Source organism: Ceratocystis lukuohia, assembly GCF_044167205.1.
Source record: "Ceratocystis lukuohia strain C4212 chromosome Unknown Supercontig1_pilon, whole genome shotgun sequence".
NCBI lineage: Eukaryota > Fungi > Ascomycota > Sordariomycetes > Microascales > Ceratocystidaceae > Ceratocystis > Ceratocystis lukuohia.
Window position 1 is genome coordinate 2,421,398 of NW_027263520.1, and position 17,366 is coordinate 2,438,763.

The 17,366-nt window shown below is 50.8% G+C and overlaps 7 protein-coding genes across 7 annotated transcripts; 2 read left to right on the forward strand and 5 right to left on the reverse strand.

Moving 5' to 3' along the window:
* Positions 1–185: 185 nt before the first annotated feature.
* Positions 186–2,447, forward strand: HOO65_010605 (CTP-dependent diacylglycerol kinase 1; the record flags this gene model as incomplete). Its single annotated transcript, XM_070999761.1, has 1 exon — positions 186–2,447. The coding sequence occupies one exon, from the start codon at positions 186–188 to the stop codon at positions 2,445–2,447; it is 2,262 nt and encodes a 753-aa protein (XP_070862427.1).
* Positions 2,448–5,238: 2,791 nt separating this feature from the next.
* HOO65_010606 (uncharacterized protein) lies at positions 5,239–6,181 on the forward strand (the record flags this gene model as incomplete). The annotated part of the gene is made up of 3 exons (XM_071006057.1): positions 5,239–5,714; positions 5,835–5,987; positions 6,097–6,181. 3 exons carry the CDS (start codon positions 5,239–5,241, stop codon positions 6,179–6,181), a joined length of 714 nt encoding a protein of 237 aa, XP_070862428.1.
* Positions 6,182–6,896: 715 nt separating this feature from the next.
* Positions 6,897–7,565, reverse strand: HOO65_010607 (uncharacterized protein; the record flags this gene model as incomplete). The annotated part of the gene is made up of 1 exon (XM_070999762.1): positions 6,897–7,565. The coding sequence occupies one exon, from the start codon at positions 7,563–7,565 to the stop codon at positions 6,897–6,899; it is 669 nt and encodes a 222-aa protein (XP_070862429.1).
* Positions 7,566–8,048: 483 nt separating this feature from the next.
* HOO65_010608 (Protein phosphatase 2C -like protein 4) lies at positions 8,049–9,818 on the reverse strand (the record flags this gene model as incomplete). The annotated part of the gene is made up of 2 exons (XM_071005678.1): positions 8,049–9,679; positions 9,776–9,818. 2 exons carry the CDS (start codon positions 9,816–9,818, stop codon positions 8,049–8,051), a joined length of 1,674 nt encoding a protein of 557 aa, XP_070862430.1.
* Positions 9,819–10,716: 898 nt separating this feature from the next.
* Positions 10,717–14,351, reverse strand: HOO65_010609 (A-agglutinin anchorage subunit; the record flags this gene model as incomplete). The annotated part of the gene is made up of 2 exons (XM_071005315.1): positions 10,717–11,288; positions 11,351–14,351. 2 exons carry the CDS (start codon positions 14,349–14,351, stop codon positions 10,717–10,719), a joined length of 3,573 nt encoding a protein of 1,190 aa, XP_070862431.1.
* Positions 14,352–15,024: 673 nt separating this feature from the next.
* Positions 15,025–15,522, reverse strand: HOO65_010610 (Methylated-DNA--protein-cysteine methyltransferase; the record flags this gene model as incomplete). Its single annotated transcript, XM_070999763.1, has 1 exon — positions 15,025–15,522. The coding sequence occupies one exon, from the start codon at positions 15,520–15,522 to the stop codon at positions 15,025–15,027; it is 498 nt and encodes a 165-aa protein (XP_070862432.1).
* A 287-nt stretch (positions 15,523–15,809) lies between these two features.
* Positions 15,810–16,505, reverse strand: HOO65_010611 (Ubiquitin-like modifier HUB1; the record flags this gene model as incomplete). Its single annotated transcript, XM_070999764.1, has 1 exon — positions 15,810–16,505. The coding sequence occupies one exon, from the start codon at positions 16,503–16,505 to the stop codon at positions 15,810–15,812; it is 696 nt and encodes a 231-aa protein (XP_070862433.1).
* Positions 16,506–17,366: the final 861 nt, after the last annotated feature.

Here is a 17,366-nt window from a genome sequence, read left to right on the forward strand (position 1 = left end):
ATTTGATTAATTTTTGGTGAAAATTAAGTCTACCTCACGATCTCAATTTTACTTCAATTCATGGTACCAAGCTTAGGGGCCGGTCTTTTTTATCCCCTTTGAGTAGGTTCTTCGGTTTAGCGAGAGCCCGTTCGCTTGGTGATTCTTACAGCGACAGTTATTTGCTGCATGAAGGCGGTAGCATAATGCCAATGGCTCCAGTTCCCCAGGGCGCTTTTCCTGCTGCGAGGCCGGTGGCGGCGGAGGTGGCATCCCGTCAGACATCATCGCCGAGCCAGAGCCAAGCTCAAGGTCTGAATCAGGATCCCGACAGCAACAGCAGTGACAGCAACGGTCAGCAACGGGCAAATCAGAAACGCGCTCGGGGCAGTCAAGCACATGCGAGCCAGGACAAAAGCCAAACATCCTGGTCGTCTGCAATCTCTGCTAGTGCTACTGGCGCTGAATACCTGTTGTCCAGTGGCAAGCCCAGAGCAAGAAGCCCTGCTGGATCAACCCCTGCTGAAATCCCTGCTGATACCAACTCTTTAGTGGCCTCGCAATCCCTGAAGCTACACCCACAGTGCCGTGGTAGCCCTCCACTAGCACCCCCTATTCCGCAAGTTATAGTGCAGCCTGCTGAAGTGGCCCATACTAGCACCAGTAGAGTCAGCACAGAACTACTACCGCCGTCTTCACCACTGGCCCTTTCAATTTCACCCTTGGCAAGCCCCAATGCTCTCCCCACTTTGTCCATTGCATCCGAAGCAGCGCTATCGCTATCAGTAGAGACACCACCACCGCCACCACCACCATTAGAGACACCAGAATCACTTGAGTTTTCTCTTTCCCCTTTATTCCTCCCACTGCCACTGCCACTGCCATCGCCACAATCATCCTCATTCTGGTCGCTCTTCTTCTCTCTACCTGATTTAACCATCCATCATCGCCCTTGCTGCCTTGGTGTGTTGTCTCTTTCACCCACAGCTCAAGGCCCGGCTCTTCCGCTTTTTTCATCCCGCCTGCTAGCTTTCTGCTGGTCCTCCCCATCGCCGCCGCCACAATCGTCGCCACATCATCATCGTCGCCGTTTTCGTCGCACAATGGCTGCTCCAACACGGTCGCAGCAACGCGCCTCAAAGTCTTCGGACCACAATTCGCCCTCAACACCCACAAAACAGACTTTTTCTCTGGCTGATATGGATGCTTCGTCGGTTGATTACTCGGGCCCTGTTACGCGTTCAGTAGCCCGTCGCAGAACCACTTCTAGGCCTGCTTCTAGCGTTGCTCCTGCTACTCCCTCTACGCGAAACAGTGCCAGTACCCGCCGCCATCAACCCCAGCCGTCAACTTCCATCCCTGAACAAAGCCCCTCTTTGACCGATTCATCCATCGATAGTATCGATGATTTTGACCATAACGACAACAATAATTTGGGCCGTGACAATATCCACAACACCGACGATCTGGATACTGCCTCGTCTAACGACTCGCCCCTAGGCAGCAAGACTAACTCGTCGCTCCCCTTGAAAACCCTCTCTACTGTTGATTCCTCATCGTCGTCGGCGGCTACTCTCCAAAACCAACAGAATAATTCCCAAGCCAACATGCGACACCCTAAAAAGAGCCTTCCTACTCTTTTGGCGCCTCCATCACCGTCAGCCTGGAACTGGGATCTTAATCGTTGCCCAAGCCCGCTCGGCTTAATCCCTATCCATAGCCAATGGAGGGCTTTCATCCACAAGCACGAAGTGCCGCGCAAAGCTCTACACGTATCAATTGGCTTCTTCTCTCTCTGGCTCTATGTCAGCGGCACACAAACTACGTCTGTGACCCCATGGCTCATGGGTGCCCTGATCCCCATCACCGTTGTTGATGTACTTCGACACAATGTGCCTTCTTTCAATGCCTTCTACGTGCGTGTTCTGGGTGCCTTGATGCGCGAGAGCGAGTACTCGGGCTATAACGGCGTTATTTTCTACCTACTCGGTGCCTGGACAGCATTGTACTTTTTTCCCAAGGATGTTGGTTTGCTAGGTGTCATGCTGCTCAGTTGGTGCGACACGGCCGCCAGCACCTTTGGCCGGCTGTACGGTCGCTATACGCCCAAAGTTCGCCGTGGTAAGTCGCTCGCCGGGTCTTTAGCAGCCATGCTCACGGGAATCGCTACTGCCCTGTACTTCTGGGGCTACTTGGCTCCGCGTGTCGGCTTCATGCCTGGCGACGAGCACTTTCCCTTCATGTTCACCGGCGAGCTGCACCTGCCTGCTCCTGTGACTAGTCTGCTGAGTTTGACGCCGGAACAGGCTACGGTCTCGGGGAGCGCGGCACTGGGCATTGTCAGTGTGTTTACTGGCTTTATTGCTTCAATGAGCGAGGTCGTAGATTTGTTTGGCTGGGATGATAACTTGACGATTCCCGTGCTCAGCAGTCTGGGTGTCTGGGGCTTCCTGAAGATCTTTGGCTAGAACAAACACGTCTTATGGCGACAGCTTTGGGTGTTTGCTATTTTCATTTTATTTAATCTCTTTCTTGATATCTTTTGTTTGTATGTCTCTGTTGTATCTACACAAATATTTGCACACTAATATCTTTCCCTTGCACCTCCCTCTTATCCGTTCTCTTCCCCCCCCCCCCCTTTACTCTTTCTCCCTTCTAGTCTTCGATTTGATACCCCTTCTTTTTTTTTTCTTCCTCCTCCTCCACTCTCCAAGTTCTCCTTGCCTAGAAATGTTTGTTTACCACTAGAAACTAGCACCTTGAATGGAACGATCCTATGAGACTATCAACATTCTATATCCTAATATATGTCTAACGTAGCCCCAAATGACGCCTTAGGTCAAGAACTGTAGTGGAGACAAGCGACTTGAACTTGAAGCTCATTCCAGACTTTGTTGTCTTTCATCATTCAAGAAAAAAAAAAGGGGGTGTTAACCCTACTTTGAGGATCGACAACCCTAATGCATGTTCGTGAGGGCAGGGGAGCTAAGGCTCACTGTCACCACTTGCATGCCCTCGTTTTATCCCGTTTAATCAACCAACTCGAAGAGGAAACAAGGTCACACCGGCACTATTATTCTACTCGTTCTACCCGTTCAAGAAATCCCACCAAGAAAAGCCCTTGTCTGGCCCTGTGAGGCCATCCTTTTTGCATCAAGCCACTGACCGGCTTTTGTATGACAAGACGCCTGCTATTGGACAACTTCGGAAGGAGGGAGGCCGTCTCTCTTTATTACCTTTTGCTCATTCCCGTTGCGCAACATGTATGCATCTTTTATTTCGAGGAATTTGCTTGATTCTTGTGACTTGCGAGCTGTGTCCAACTTGAAGAAGCAAAAGAAAAGGGGAGACGACAAGGAGAGAAGTTAGGCTGTCGAGGCTTTCTACCCCCCACCCCCCCCTTCGTGGTTGTTTGCCTGCCTTACGCGCCCTAGCTCGGAGCTTTTTGTCGTTTTTTATCTGGTTTTTTTTTGGCTGACTGACTTGCTTTCATGCGATCTAGAGAGGAGTGTACAGAGAAGACTAATTAGGGAAATAAGGGCCTGAAATGTGTACTGTTGTATGTGGTTGGCCGGACAGAAGGACTTGACATCTGGATGTACAGCACGATGCGGTTGCGGGCAGCACTTGCAAACAGAGATCGTCGCCGAGCAGAGCAAAAGTATAGAGCAAGCGGTACGGTCCCGCGGGGTCCTGCTTAAAGTGTTTGTGCGGTTCATACCAAAGCAATAGGCTTTCTGCTTCTTGGGACCACGACTTTCGGGCTCTGTTTGCAGTTACAAGCAGCAATAGCAACAAATACCGCATAAAACAAAAAGCTTACGGTCCGCCCTATAGCACAAATAACTTCTCAATTTCTAGGCGTGTACGTGTGTGGTTGCACAGCGGTACCGAGGGAACACTGCTGTGACAGTAACAGTGATAGTGACAGTGACAAGGACAAAGCAAAGTGACTGGTCATGGAGGTCACCACGGCCATCAAGACAGGAAATCACAAGGACTGCAGTGGTTCGGTTCTCTGCCCACCCTGACATGGGTCGCTTTTTATGTCTCTGAAAGGAAGGGACGGTCAGGATGATGGTGCCATTCGGCAAATCTGGCCCCGCGACTGCCCCGCTCTTGCTCTTTGTAGAAAAGACGCCGCGGACTCCTCTCCTCACGCAGTGGCAACTGGATGAATAGAGAAAACAAAAGAAAACGCCCTGTTTGCTTCTTTCCCCTTTTTGTCTCCGTCTCTCGTCTCAGAAAGCATGCACTGGCTTGTTCGTGACTGAGCCCGTGTAATGCACACTATGACCCCGGTTGTAGGACGCAATGGGCCGCTATGAGAGGCTGTTATATAACAAGAGCTATGATTTGTGCAGTAATTGGTGAAAGCAGGAAAAGAGCCAGGGGAGTGTTGTCTACATGTGTGGGAACCATGGGGCGTGGATAGGCGCTGGTTGTATGTTTGAAGTTGCAAACCCTATTGATAGAATCCTTGTGTAACACCACATACGTAAAGCGGAAGTCGCTTATAATACTTATACCAAGGTACCACAGTCTATACATTCTATTAGCACAGTGCTTCTGTGGTCCAAGTCCACGCCGGAATGACCCATCGACAAGCCAGCCAAAAGACCTGATTTGTGACTGCCAGAGGAAACATCCGTTTGTACAGGGTAGCCCAGAAAGAGAGAGGCTGTGCTTGGCTAGTAGAATGCCGCTGCCTTTTTGTTTCCATGTTCTTGTGCGACTGTGCGCTCCTAATTTCTTTCTAAACAGGCTTCCTGTGATTTGCTTGAGGCGTTAAGTGCGGTGTCCTCCTTAACTCCCGCTTCTATCAAATGCCTTCTTATTTGTTCAGAGAGCATGTATCTTTGGTCAGGGACTTGCTCCGTTAGGTCCCCCTCTAGGCTGTGTTGGGATTGGGTCTGTCGTATCTCCCATTTCCTATCTTATGCGCCTTTCTACTGGCTTTATCCTTTAGTCCTCTCTTTCCTCCCATACATGGCTAGCTACTAGTGACTAGGGCCGGCGTGACTCGACGCCTTGTTTGATATCGGTTATCCTCTCATAGCAGTGGAGGTGGAGGATCAATGCTTATACGCCGAGAGAGCCATGGGCTAGCAGAACAACTAGGCCTCAACAGGATATAAAGACCTTAAGACTGCCGTTCCTGCTCGTTTGTCTTTCTCCATCCCCATCCCTATCTCACACATATCATTTCAGATTCTTCTTCAGGTCTTCCTCCTCGCGTGCTTCAACCCCCTATTGGCTATGGCTGCCCATTACTACCCCTCCGGCTACTCACTGCCGATTTCCAGTCCATCTAAGGCCTCACATTTGCAGTATGAGCCCTACCCTGGCCAGGCGTACTACACTAGTCCCTCCGAAGAAGAGGAAGATGTATACTCTACGACCTCGGGCGGCACCTCGTACACAAGCCCTAGCTTTGGGACATCGTCTAGCCGGTTTAGCTCTGACTTGTACGGCTCAGGGAAGTATGCCTCTGGCAGGTATGGTAGCAGTGGCCACACGCCCGACCGGTATGATAGCAGCAGCAGCAGCAGCTATAAGCCCGAGCTATATGGCTCCAGCAACTATACATACGGTAGCCGACGCAGCGGCAGTGGCAACAGCAACACTGGTATGTCCGCACGTAATGCCGACTTTCCGGAATACATGAGCGAGCGAGCTTCAGGTCTTATTGACCCCGCTCCGCTTGACCAAGGCATAGCGACACAGGCCAGAACGTAAGCTAGCACTATTCAGGACTTGACTATCCTATAGCTTCCTATCTCATAGTCTAGTCTTAAGCCCTTTCGTCCCCGTATCTCTTGCCCTAACTAACACTCTTTTCCTTTGTTTTATAGCTCTGGTAAGCTCAACGGCAAGCACCGCCAGCTTGCTGATATGCAACAACAGGCTGCAGGCCGGTTGGCACGATTTCGTGAGAGATACACTGAGGGTCTGCGCGATGCACAAGAAGTGCAGCAGGATCTAGAGTGGACGCAGCAGAAGCTACAGTATGTGGAACCCGCAACCCCACCCCTCCCCCTCCCCTCCCTCTCCAGCGCACAACCATTGTTGGCTGGTGACTTTGTAACTAATATATTCATTATGCATGGTGTATAGATCGCTCAAGAGCAAAGCGCAGAGGAAGCACGGGAGGGAATATGCTATGGCTCGGTCTCAGTACTGCTTTGCAGAAACGGAATAGAAGGGGATTGGCACGGCAAGAGTATAGGCAGTTATGATACAAAGAGTGAGCTCAGAGCTCTTAGTAGGCAGCGGTAGATGGATTCTGTACATAGAAATGAAGAGGAACCTGGATACACACTAAGCATAGAATAGATAATATAAACCAGGCATCCACGATTCAGAGCCTAGGCCAAAGTAGTGCCTTAAGAGCCTATCACTCTAGGGAGGAAATCTAGAAACAAGGCCGCAAGAGCTCCAAAGACCACAAAGGGCCAGCGCCGTCTGAGATCAAATGTCCTCACAAAGTGTCTGAGTAGACATGCTGTGCAACCAAGGCCAAACTGTACAGACAGGCTGTAACTGGCCTGCATACGCTCACGCATTCGCGCATGCATGGCAAGCCATATGTGACTAAGAAACCTGCATTGAGACGTGCCTCGTCCTGATTAGCTGCCTGCGTCTTGTCTTGCCATCGGTGTGCGGTGACGCTCGTCCTTGCTGCAGAGTGAGCAGAAGCGAGGGCTCGTGAGCTTTTGTGACTGCGGTCCTTGGAAATCGCGTGTTATGTTTGAGGAACAGCTTTTAGATGGGCTATGTTCTGGTTTTCCTATTTCTTTGTTCAAGAGGCCGAGTTCATGGAGAAAGCCCAAAAAAAAAAGCGCGTAGCTGGTAGTAGTTCAAGACAGGCTTAGCTTGCGCTTTGGACTATCCACAGGTCCCTAATGCTGCCGATCTCATTCCTCCTGTTCTGTTTGCTTCTCAAGCTTCAAATCACCCTCCTTTCTATCTGTTCGCTCTGCTTCCCGAGGTTGTTGCCGTGCATGGCCTCGTGGGAGCCATACACCTAAGGGTTCTAAGCCCTTTCTCTTCTCCAGCTCTTCCCAAGGGTTCTCATTTGACATGGGATCATAGTAGTCGATGTACCAAAGGGAATTCCTCTGACGTGATGGGCCCTCGCCTCGCAAGGCTTGATGTCTTGTGTCACTGTCATGTCGTTTGCTGTCTATTTTTCCACGAGCACCTTGGCCCTGGCGCTGATTCAAGCTACCAGCCATGCCGAAGCTAGGTCTAGAGCCTGGTTCGGCAACAGAAGGGGGCGGCCTCGCGGGAAGAGAAGCTGGCAGTGCCTCGAGCTGGCTTGGCCGTGGAGCAGCATCACCAGTGGCAGGGGCAATAGCTGGGTCTATGCCAGCGCTTTCATGGCGAGAGCTGGGTCCGAGCTCAATCGCATTTGCATTTGTCCCATGAGTTGGCATGAAGAGCGCAGCTTGCGAGGCCACGCCATCAATAACGGTAAAGTCGTTGCGGGGGCGCTTCGCTGGACGAGGTGCGTTACCGAATGAGGCAAAGCCCATGAGGGAAGCCATATCGGAAGATTCGGGCTCTGCCTCTGGCGAAGACATTGCAGGGAGAAATAGACGAGTGGGATTGCTGTGATTGATGTGTGAAGCTGCCGATTTTGTTCATCATCAGAAGAAGCCCCCCAGCAAAAGGTGTTCGTCTGTCCTTGGAGTGAATTGTGGGCCTGGTGTTTGCTGACATAAGCCACAAATGAACAATACCTATTATAGTGCTATGCGTACATCACAGGTAAGAAGCAAATAACAGGCAACAATCGACAACCCAAACAATAAGGGATATGGGAGACAGACAGCAAAAGACAGAGAAAGCAAGTGTCTGCTTAGGAAGTTGATATATGATATAGATAAGACAAAATAAATGAAAGAAACCAAGAGAGGGAATCCGCTGCCGATGAGAAAATGTATCCAGGTACAAAGAAAAGAAAAGGGCCCTGCAAAAAAACTACCACCGTCTAATCGCCATGTCTGTTAGTCAGCTATAGACAAACTGTACGCTGCGCTAGCTATACTGTCCATCTATCCATCCTATTGGCGCCTCATGCGTGGGTTCATTGCCTCGCTGCGCCGAACCTCGCGTATTTCCTTGGTGCCAAAGCTGCCCACGCCACCCTCCTGCCGCCTCTCCCAGCCGCCTAAACGTACTACGAGACACGTAGCGTTATCGCCGTTAGACGAGACCTCTGTCGCATAATCTACAATATCTTGAGCACCCTGCTCGGGTGTCTTGGCCTCCTTGACGACATCAACAATCTCCTGATCACTTAGTGTTCCACTGACACCGTCGCTGACAAGCACTAAGAACGAGTACTCGGCAGGGCCCATTTCGATGCGCGTGATGTCGGGTTCCGCTGAGACGCCAATGCGCTTGCTCTGCACGTCACCAAAGGCTCGTGAATTAGCCAGACCAGCTATGCGTTCCTCGCCAAAACTGTCGCCCGACACAAGACTAGTAGCAGGGGCATAGCGTCGTAAACGGCGCTCCTCGCTAGGCATAGATGGGCGGTGGTCTGAGGTTACGGGGCGAGCCTGACCTGTGAGTGTTTCGCATAGCAGTACACGGGTGTCGCCTACGTGCGCTACTACCATTGTGGATGAGGTTTTGGGGTGCCAAAAGGGCGCTGGAGTTGGTGTGCTGACCATAGCAATTGAGGCTGTTGAGCCACCCTTGAATCTTACGTTAGTGCCAATGCCGTGGCCAGACGGGGGAACATGATTCGGCTCTCCTAGATATTCATCCGAGTTGAGGGGACGGTCGTGAGACACCGAGTCATGTTCAGGCAAGCGTGCCTGGGCCTTGACAAAATCGAGATCGGCCCGCAAAAAGGAATACATTAAGACTGATTCAATGGTGGTTTGTATTGGTGGTTCTGCCTGGTACATGTCGACAAAATATCGCGGCACAAAACGGCGAAAGTAGCCGCCAATGGCTTGTTTATATTCTTGAACTAAATCCTTGCATAGCGGAAGCGGATCAACTGGGGGGTCAATTAAACCGTTGTCGTCAGTTCCGGTAGCTATGGCAGAAGCAGCGGCAGTGGCACGAGACCCAGTTGTTGGCGACTTTTTAAGACTACTTTGCAAGCCGAGCGTGACTGCAGCCTCCTCAATGTATCCGTGCAGCTCGTCTCGTAGAAAGTCGGAGCACTGTGTCCCGCCGTGGCCGTCAAATACGCCAAAATAAAAGACTTGCGGATCGCCGTATGCCGAGTCGGCATTGGTAGCTTCGCCCATGACTTCAGGCGTGTTCAACTGGACACTAACAGGGCCTCTTTTGGCAAAGGCCGGTATGCTGACAGTACCAACAGTGTTTGTATCTTCATTGTACGGACGTGTCCCACGGCTGTTTGCATGGCCGAAATGGTGCTTTGCGCGACGCAAGGGGATTCGTACCACGGTGAGGTCACGATTGCTAATGTTCGGTGGCAAGGCGGGAGCAGGCTCTGGATTCGGCGTTTGGCCTTGAGCCTGTGGGCTATGCGGTGTAGATGCATGTCGTGGGAGACGATGTCCTGGGCCAGATCGTGAGTCGGGATGCATAGACGATGAAGGAAGATGGGTGATGAAGTAGTCGTGGAAGAAGCGGCGCTGCGAGGGGAGTGCAAGCGTTGACGGAGCGGATACCGGCAGGGCAGCCACCGGTATCGCTGATGTTATGGCTGAGAAATTGGAGTATATTGAATGTGACGTCATCGGACAACCAGATGGGCGTAGGCAATTTTCTGCCATGTGGCGCCTTGGATGTGGACACTGACAGGAATTGGAAAGGCCACGGCGAGCACGGAAGAAGAGCGACATTTCGGGGTCGAGACGGAAGAGATCGGAGACGGAGTGGGGAAAAGGGAAAGGATGATGAAAAGATTAGTTAGTTGCCGAACAATATCTGCTTGGTGAGGGGGATGGAGACGAGGAGAGATGGCGACGAAATAAGAAAATAAATAGAAATAGAGAGTAAGAAGAGGAGAATAAGTCATGGGCCATAAAATAGAACAAACAATGTAGTAGTAGCTGCAATGCAGGCATTAAGCTTCCGTAGATTCTATCAGGAGGAAAACAAACAACAGCAATCAAACAAGAGACGAAAACAAAAGAAAAGCGTTTCAGTTAAGCTGTCAAGGCCTGAAAAAGGATTGGAGCTCTGAAGGGGCTCGCTCCTATGCAGCTCATGAGGCACTCACTTTGCATGAACATTTAAGCTCAAGCTCAGCTCAAAGCTGCAATGGCACTCTATCAAACTGGCTTTAGGGTTATGGCTTTGCGAAACACGCTTCAGGGTTGCCGCTTATGGAAAGGCATGTATACTCAGCCGAGAATCTACCGACCGATAAGCATACTACGCGAGACCTTGGCTTCAACTTATTGTTACGGCAGGATAGTGGTAGTTAGGGCTTTGGAAGCATATTAGTTTGATGTGGGCTAGCTGTAATAGCAACTGCCTTTGCGCAAGGACGTACCTTCCCCTACGTTGTTTGTGCGTGCAAGGCAGGACGCACAATACATCGCTGTGGAGGAAGGCATGCCATTAACTTCTTTTGAAAACTTTGCACCGTAATTTGATCATGGCCCGTCGTTGAGATACTTGTCTATAGCTTGTCATTACGAAAAAAAAAAAAAAAAAAAAACTCTACTCAATAGCATAGAAGCCACGGCGCTTCAGACTTGAAAACATAAGAATGCATGGGCTCTGGTCTCCTCGTCATGCCGGGCTTTGCATGTCTCGTTCTTGGTGCTTGCTTTGATGCACAGCTGTGCTCACTTCAACACCGTACCGCCTAGCTTTGGAGACACCTACCATATCACCCATGACAAAGCGTATGCCTAACTCCTTGATCTCGGCCTCTCGCTGCCTGCTGTCCACCATCGAAGTCTGGCATTGCTTGATCTCTGATATCAATCTAGAATCCGCAATGTAGACGCCAAGTCCAGCGATAGTGCGTGGGTCTCCTGGCATATATGGCAACTTGACAATTAGAGACAGCAGTAGCATGGCAATCATGAACACTAGGATCGCTAATGCCAATGCTGAGCAAGTATTATGAGTGGTACGCATGATTGGGGAGCCCGATCTCTGGGGAATATTGCACATAATCAAGGGCAGAAAGTCAGCAACACTGCTGAGCGTTGCTGCGACCATGGTGAGAGGCTGTCTCCGCTTGATGCTTACCCATAGCCCAAGATAAGCATTGGATGCGCGGGTAACAAGAACCGAAGTCTCGGCATGGTGTGGCGCTGCTTTAATAACCAGAAAAGGGCCAAGAATGGCGATACCTGGCGAGCCAAGGGTCAGAAAGTATACTTGATAAAGTTTGCTGTCAAATACATCAACTTACTTTGATAGACGTGCGTCCAGGCCACAGCTACAACTACCCCAAACATGGCGAGCAAAAACTTGGGGCCAAACTCGCCACTGTTCATAAAAATGACCATTCTGTCTTTGGCATCTTCTAGTTGCGTATAGTAGCCAATCCACGCTACCAGCAACACAAGATACAAGATGAACAGCAACCGCGCACGGATTGATAGCGCAAAGAACGGCTGTCGTTTGTCTTTAGCGACGGCGTCCTTTACCATATCTATAAAATTTGGCTTCTTGGTTGACTTGGCTACTGGGGCAGGCGGGTCATCTGTATCGTTGTTAGTCGGCCGCAGGGCTGCCGTTGATTCGCCTGGGGCAATGCCGTACTCAAGCAATCCACCACGTCCTTGAAACAGGTTTAGCTGATATTCCTTCCCTTTGTAGACCGCGTCAATTTCTTTCTGGTGTGTTACTTTAGGCAGCCTGATGAGAGGCTCTCGTGTAATATAATGCGATAACAAAGCCGCGATGCCGGCGATCGACCATGGGTTTGCACACACGCCAGAATCCCACTTCCAGAGTACAACGACAAGGCCTATGAGTAACAGCAGCATGATTACCATGAGTGCTATAACAACATGGGATGGGACTGGTCTAAATGACAGTTTGACAGCACAAAGTGCGTCGCCACTTTTGCAAGGCGCTTCGGAAATCAAGTGGACTGCCTCGGCAGAAACAGCAATGAGAACCCAGGAGATCCACATCAAAAGTGTCGTCAACGCCGTCAGCGGCAGGCCTTTGCATAGCAGGCGGAATGGCGTGAGCACAGCATGCAACCCGTAAAACTTGAGGGTCAGAGAGTCCTCCGCGCATGCCCCTTCGCGACGTGCAAGCAGGGCAAAGGGCTGGTACATCTTGGCGTTCTGGTCCAGTGTCATGGCGCAGACCAACAGGCCAGTGGCAAGTAATGGCGCTAGGAAATGACCGAGGAAATTATGCATCTTGGTGATGGTGAATTCTGGCATATCCGCAGGAATAGGCCCGGAGCGATGATTCGAACTTGCAGTAGATTCGGGAAAAAGAGTGAACACGGCAGTTCGGGTGACAACTGTAGGAGAAACACTGGAAGTTACCAGGACTTCGGGCGTTGTTGTTGTGGTGTGCAAAGTGTTGTCGGCCCCGGTGAATGTACTCGTAATGGGGTTTCCGGTAGAGGTAAAGATGGTCATGTAGCCTGGACTAGTGAACACCATGATACTAGTGACTAGCGATTCAGGCTGTGTGAGAACCTCTTTGATAACGGATTCGGGTGTTTTAGTCGCGGGCTGGGCTCGATAAGCGCTAGATTCTTGGCTCGTTGTCTTGGGTACGGGCAGGAGAGGTTGTGATTTTTCGGCAGATGCTGGCGTCTGAACAGTTATAAGTGTGCTGATTCCGAGGCTAGCTGCAGACTGGGCAGGGTTGGCTTGCTCCAAGAACTGACTCCTATCCGAAGCGGTGGGCGCTGGTGCCTGTGACGTTAAAACTAGAGTTAGGGAGTCCTGCTGTGTAATTTCAGACGGTGTCGTATAAGCCACAGCTGGATTTGACGCCCAGGCCGATCCCAAGCCTGATGATGGAGCCTGAGCAGAGGCAGAATGAAGAGAAGGACTGGCTGCTTGCAGAGTGGTTTCGTAAACTATCCTACTGCCTCCTGCTGATTGGATTGATTCTTGTGGCTGATATTCTGTCCTATGTCCTGTTGACGATGCCCCCTCGACTATTGTTGGTAGGTCTGTTAGTGTGTTTTGTGTAACCAACACGGTATAGCTATCTGTAGTCCAAGATGGGTGTATGTCGGACAGGGCATTAGCCGATGGCACCGAAGCTACAAGAAACGATGATGACTTTGTAGTCTGAGTGTTGGAAACAGTTAGAGCCACGGCCACCATGACATTGGGGGCCGTTGAAGATGCTGTAGGTATAGGGAGAGGGGCCTCGTTTTGTATGTTGGCCTTAGAGGATGAAGTGATAGGAATGGCCGCAGAAAGAGTCGCGAAGTTCTCTGATGCAGGCAGCCGCGTAGGAGACGGTTCATCAGATAGTACATGGTACTGTGAGGGTACTGGCAAGACTTTTATGCTTGGCTCTAACCCACTCTCTTTTGTCTGGCTAGGAGCTGTAGACGCCTCGAGGGTCGATACAAGAGTATAAATACTAGTGAGTTTGTCGATTACAGCCGTTTGTGTTTGTGTTTCTGTCACCTGGGGGGCTTCCTCTGACGGTACAGATATTTGGCTCGCAATACTCTGCGCAGAATGGAATGATGAGGGGCTAGACGCCGTCGCAGCCAATACGATAACGCTTTCTTCTGGCGTTACTGCCATAGACATTATTGAAGCTGCTGGCAAGACTTCCGAGGTTTTTGCCGACAATATCCGAGTTTCACTGAAAGCGTCTATATAATTTGTTTCCAGTGACACGCTCGACGCTGGCGTTTCAGCTATCTTGGAGCTTGTTGTTTCTTCTAGGGCTGTCACCTGGGTATCATCCCTCGAGATCTCTACACTTGAAGTTATGTTGGGCATTTGCCGCCGCCCCAGAGCTAGAAGGTTCTCATGCTTCTCCTCTGAGCTCTCCAGAGTTCTCCTTCGCCGAGCTCGTTCGGCTAAATCCAAGCTCCGGACCTGATACGCCGGTTTCCCATCTGTAGCATCATCATGAATGCTTACCTGCTGAGCTACCACAAAAAGCACTAGCAAGACCGTCACGATGCCGATGTATATCGCTACTATATGCGCGCGTAGAGAAAGCGGTTTGTGGTGCCTGCGTACAGCACGCATGTGACGTCGTTTGCCCGGCTGCTTGGCAGTGTAGCTTGTAAGCCTGGTGAAGGTGGGCTGTGGAAGCTCTGAATGACTTGAATGGCTAGGCGAGGAATCATAGGCCGTGAGGTCAGCCAAGAAGGCCGGGCTGCGGTTGCTTTTGTATGGAGGAAAGCTCTGGATGGACGAGCGGGCAGTTCTAGCCGTGTGTGAAATGGGGCTGGTGAACATAGTGGCGATTAGCCCAGATACCGAGGCGCAACGGAGAAGATGCAATGAACAAGAGAGGCCTAACAGGCGAGTTTATATGGAAGAAGGTAATAGTGTAGATATTCCTAGAAGGACAAACCGCCAGGTATACAAAAGACTCCGATCAATAGTCAATCAAAATACCGACGCACAACACACATCCCGCAGAGGCACAGGCACCAAGAGTGGGATATCTCTCAAGCAAAGTTCTGTCAAATGAAAGACAAAAAAACCATCAAAAGACGACCAAGCAAAAGACGAGACTGACTAGCAGAAGTATTTCATTTTAAAAGATGTCCCTTCTAATCCCCATTCCCCCCAGCCATTGCGGGCTTCAACTGGCATGATATGCAGTTCTCTGTTGCATCATTGGTTGAGCCAACAGAGCGACAGTTTCTTTTAGAGGGCTCCTTGAGTTGCATTCCAGCACTAGTCAAGGAAACAACAAGTCAAACAAAAGATAGCCTTATTCGCGGACACGGGGATTGCATGCCATTGCCAGGTATGGTTGTATCGGCTCGTCAGCTGAATCGCCACATTAGCGAAAGGCCTAAAAGACCCAAAAGCCCAGTAACAAAGGGCACAGAAAAAAGCAAAAGCACAAACAGGCAACAATAGAAAGCAGCAATAAGCAGCTCTCACTCTCTCTTCTCCCCTACCTCGGCCGCCGCCAGCCCTCAAAAGGCGACCCTAATACGCGGCCGCGGCCATCAAATTTGACTCCCTCCCGCTTTAACAATGCACGCTTCTCGCGCACCTCGTCCGTTTCCTCGCCCACGCGGCCCTTGAATCCGCCGATTGTGCGCTGCGTGGCCACTACCCGGTGACACGGCACCTGTGGCGAGAACGGATTGCGCCTTAATGCATTGCCAACAGCTCGGGGGGAGCTATGGAGAACCGCGGCTAGCTGGCCATATGTTGTGTAGCAGCCGCACGGGATCTGGAGGAGTAGCCGGAGGACATTCTTCTCAAATAGCGAGCGGTTACAAGAGTTGATTTTATTCAAATAGATCTTGTCCTCAGTTAAGAGCAGTGGTGGCGGCCTCGTTGGTGGATCAATTTTATTGACAGGGTCTGATTGGGGATTGTTGATCAAGGTTACGATATACTCGCTAGAGGCCTTCATTCCAGGCTGCTGTGTTTTGGTGGTCATCGCGAAGTTGTTGGTTGGTTGGCGGTTGGAATTGATGTATGTATGAGAGAAGGAAAATAAATAGAAGCAATGGTTAGAATGAAGTAGGTGATAGTCTATTGCTAGCGCTAAAGCAGGGCCAGAATTCGTGTACACGTCCACGTGCAGCTCCCTTATTCGACTGTCTCATTACTTTTGGCCTATCAATTCTAGAGCTTTAGGACGTTGCCAGTGTTGCTATGCCTACAACTTGAACAGCTACTGTCGCATGCATGCCACCCCTTGTCTCCCTCATTTGTTCCACTACTCTAATCACCAGTGTCAACTTCCAAATCAATCTGTACACCATTGCTTACGCCATAGTCTTCCAGACTCAGCTGATCTTTGAACGGCCGTTCGCCTTGTCTCTTGAGCAGGATCTCGTGTGGCTCGCGACCAATGCGCGCTGCGACCAGAATCTTGAATTCCTTGACACGGTCTGACGCAAAGCAGGGAATCGCAGCCTTGGTGCCTAGCCGGTCGTTGACGTGTACGATTATCATTTCCTCCCCGCTTGTTGGAGCGGCTGGTGTAGCGGCTTTTTTACTTTTGTCACGTCGCGGAGGTCTGTCATCCCTATCTCTATCTCTGCGGTCTCGGTCTCGGTCTCGGTCTCGGTTGCTACCACGGCTGTGGCCGCTGTCGCGCTCACGCTCTCTGCGCCCCGAAGATGCGCTGCCCTGGAACTGGTTTCGGTCATTGTCGCCATCGCGACGGCGCCGGGGGGAAGGCGATCGCCGGCTACGGTAGCCTCGTTCAAGCCCGCCACGACGATCGCCCCGCTCGTCGGCGTAGCTAGTCGAGTTGCGACTCTTGTCTTTCCAGCCGAAGCCACCGGAGCGTGGTTTGCGGGGGTGGCTGTCGCCGTCGCGGCGGCCACGCGTGTTGTCTCGGTCTCGGTCGCGAGGGGCGGCCGGAGAGCGCGAGCGACTCCGTTTGCGGGTCGTAGTAGACTCGTCAGCCATGGCAGTGAGAGAGGGGGATGACCGAAGCGTCTGTTCCGTTTCTCTTGTGTCTTGTAAGGGCGTCAAAAGTCAACAAGACTGTCTATTGCGCATAAAATTAGACGGTGATGGCGATTGGTTAGCGCAGGAGGGGGTGATCCCCTTTGATAATCTAAATGGTGACGGGACAGAAGACTTTAAGCAGGTGTAGATCCCAAAAGTATGTGGTTAGCACTCAGCCTTGCAGCAACTAGTTTGACGGCTGCCACCAGCTGCCAGGCCGCCAACAGATACGATAGGTGCTAATAATGGGGCAAACTCCCGGTCGTGAGATGGCAACGTGCCTGAGTGGTTAAAGGGTATGACTAGAAATCATATGGGTTCGCCCTCACAGGTTCGAATCCTGTCGTTGTCGCACATCTGCTTTCCTTTTTGTTGCTCTTTTGACTTGTCCTCTTAAGCAGCGCAGCCGAGACTTACATGGGGTAGCCAATCACAGCCCTGTGTGTGCGAGAGGCTCTAGGTGGGGGACCACTGTATTATAGGCCGTGGTATTGCTGTGAACAACTAGTAGGTAGACTATTTCTGCGAAATAACAGTAAGGTAGACGTTAAATAGAACAAACAAACAAACTAGTAGGTAGACGTTAAATAATACAAGCAAGCAAATATAGGCTAGGGACCACTATAACAAGATGCTATAGCGTAGTGCACAAGCATTTCTCTCAATGGTCCTAGCTTAGATTGAATAGCACACAAAGAAAGACTTCGCTCAAAGTCCCCCAAGTCTCATTTTGCATCCTATTAATGGCATTTATTAGCGGGCAAACAGAATAAGCAAGCAAGACTATGTGAAGGCTACACAAGCACATACAATACGGAA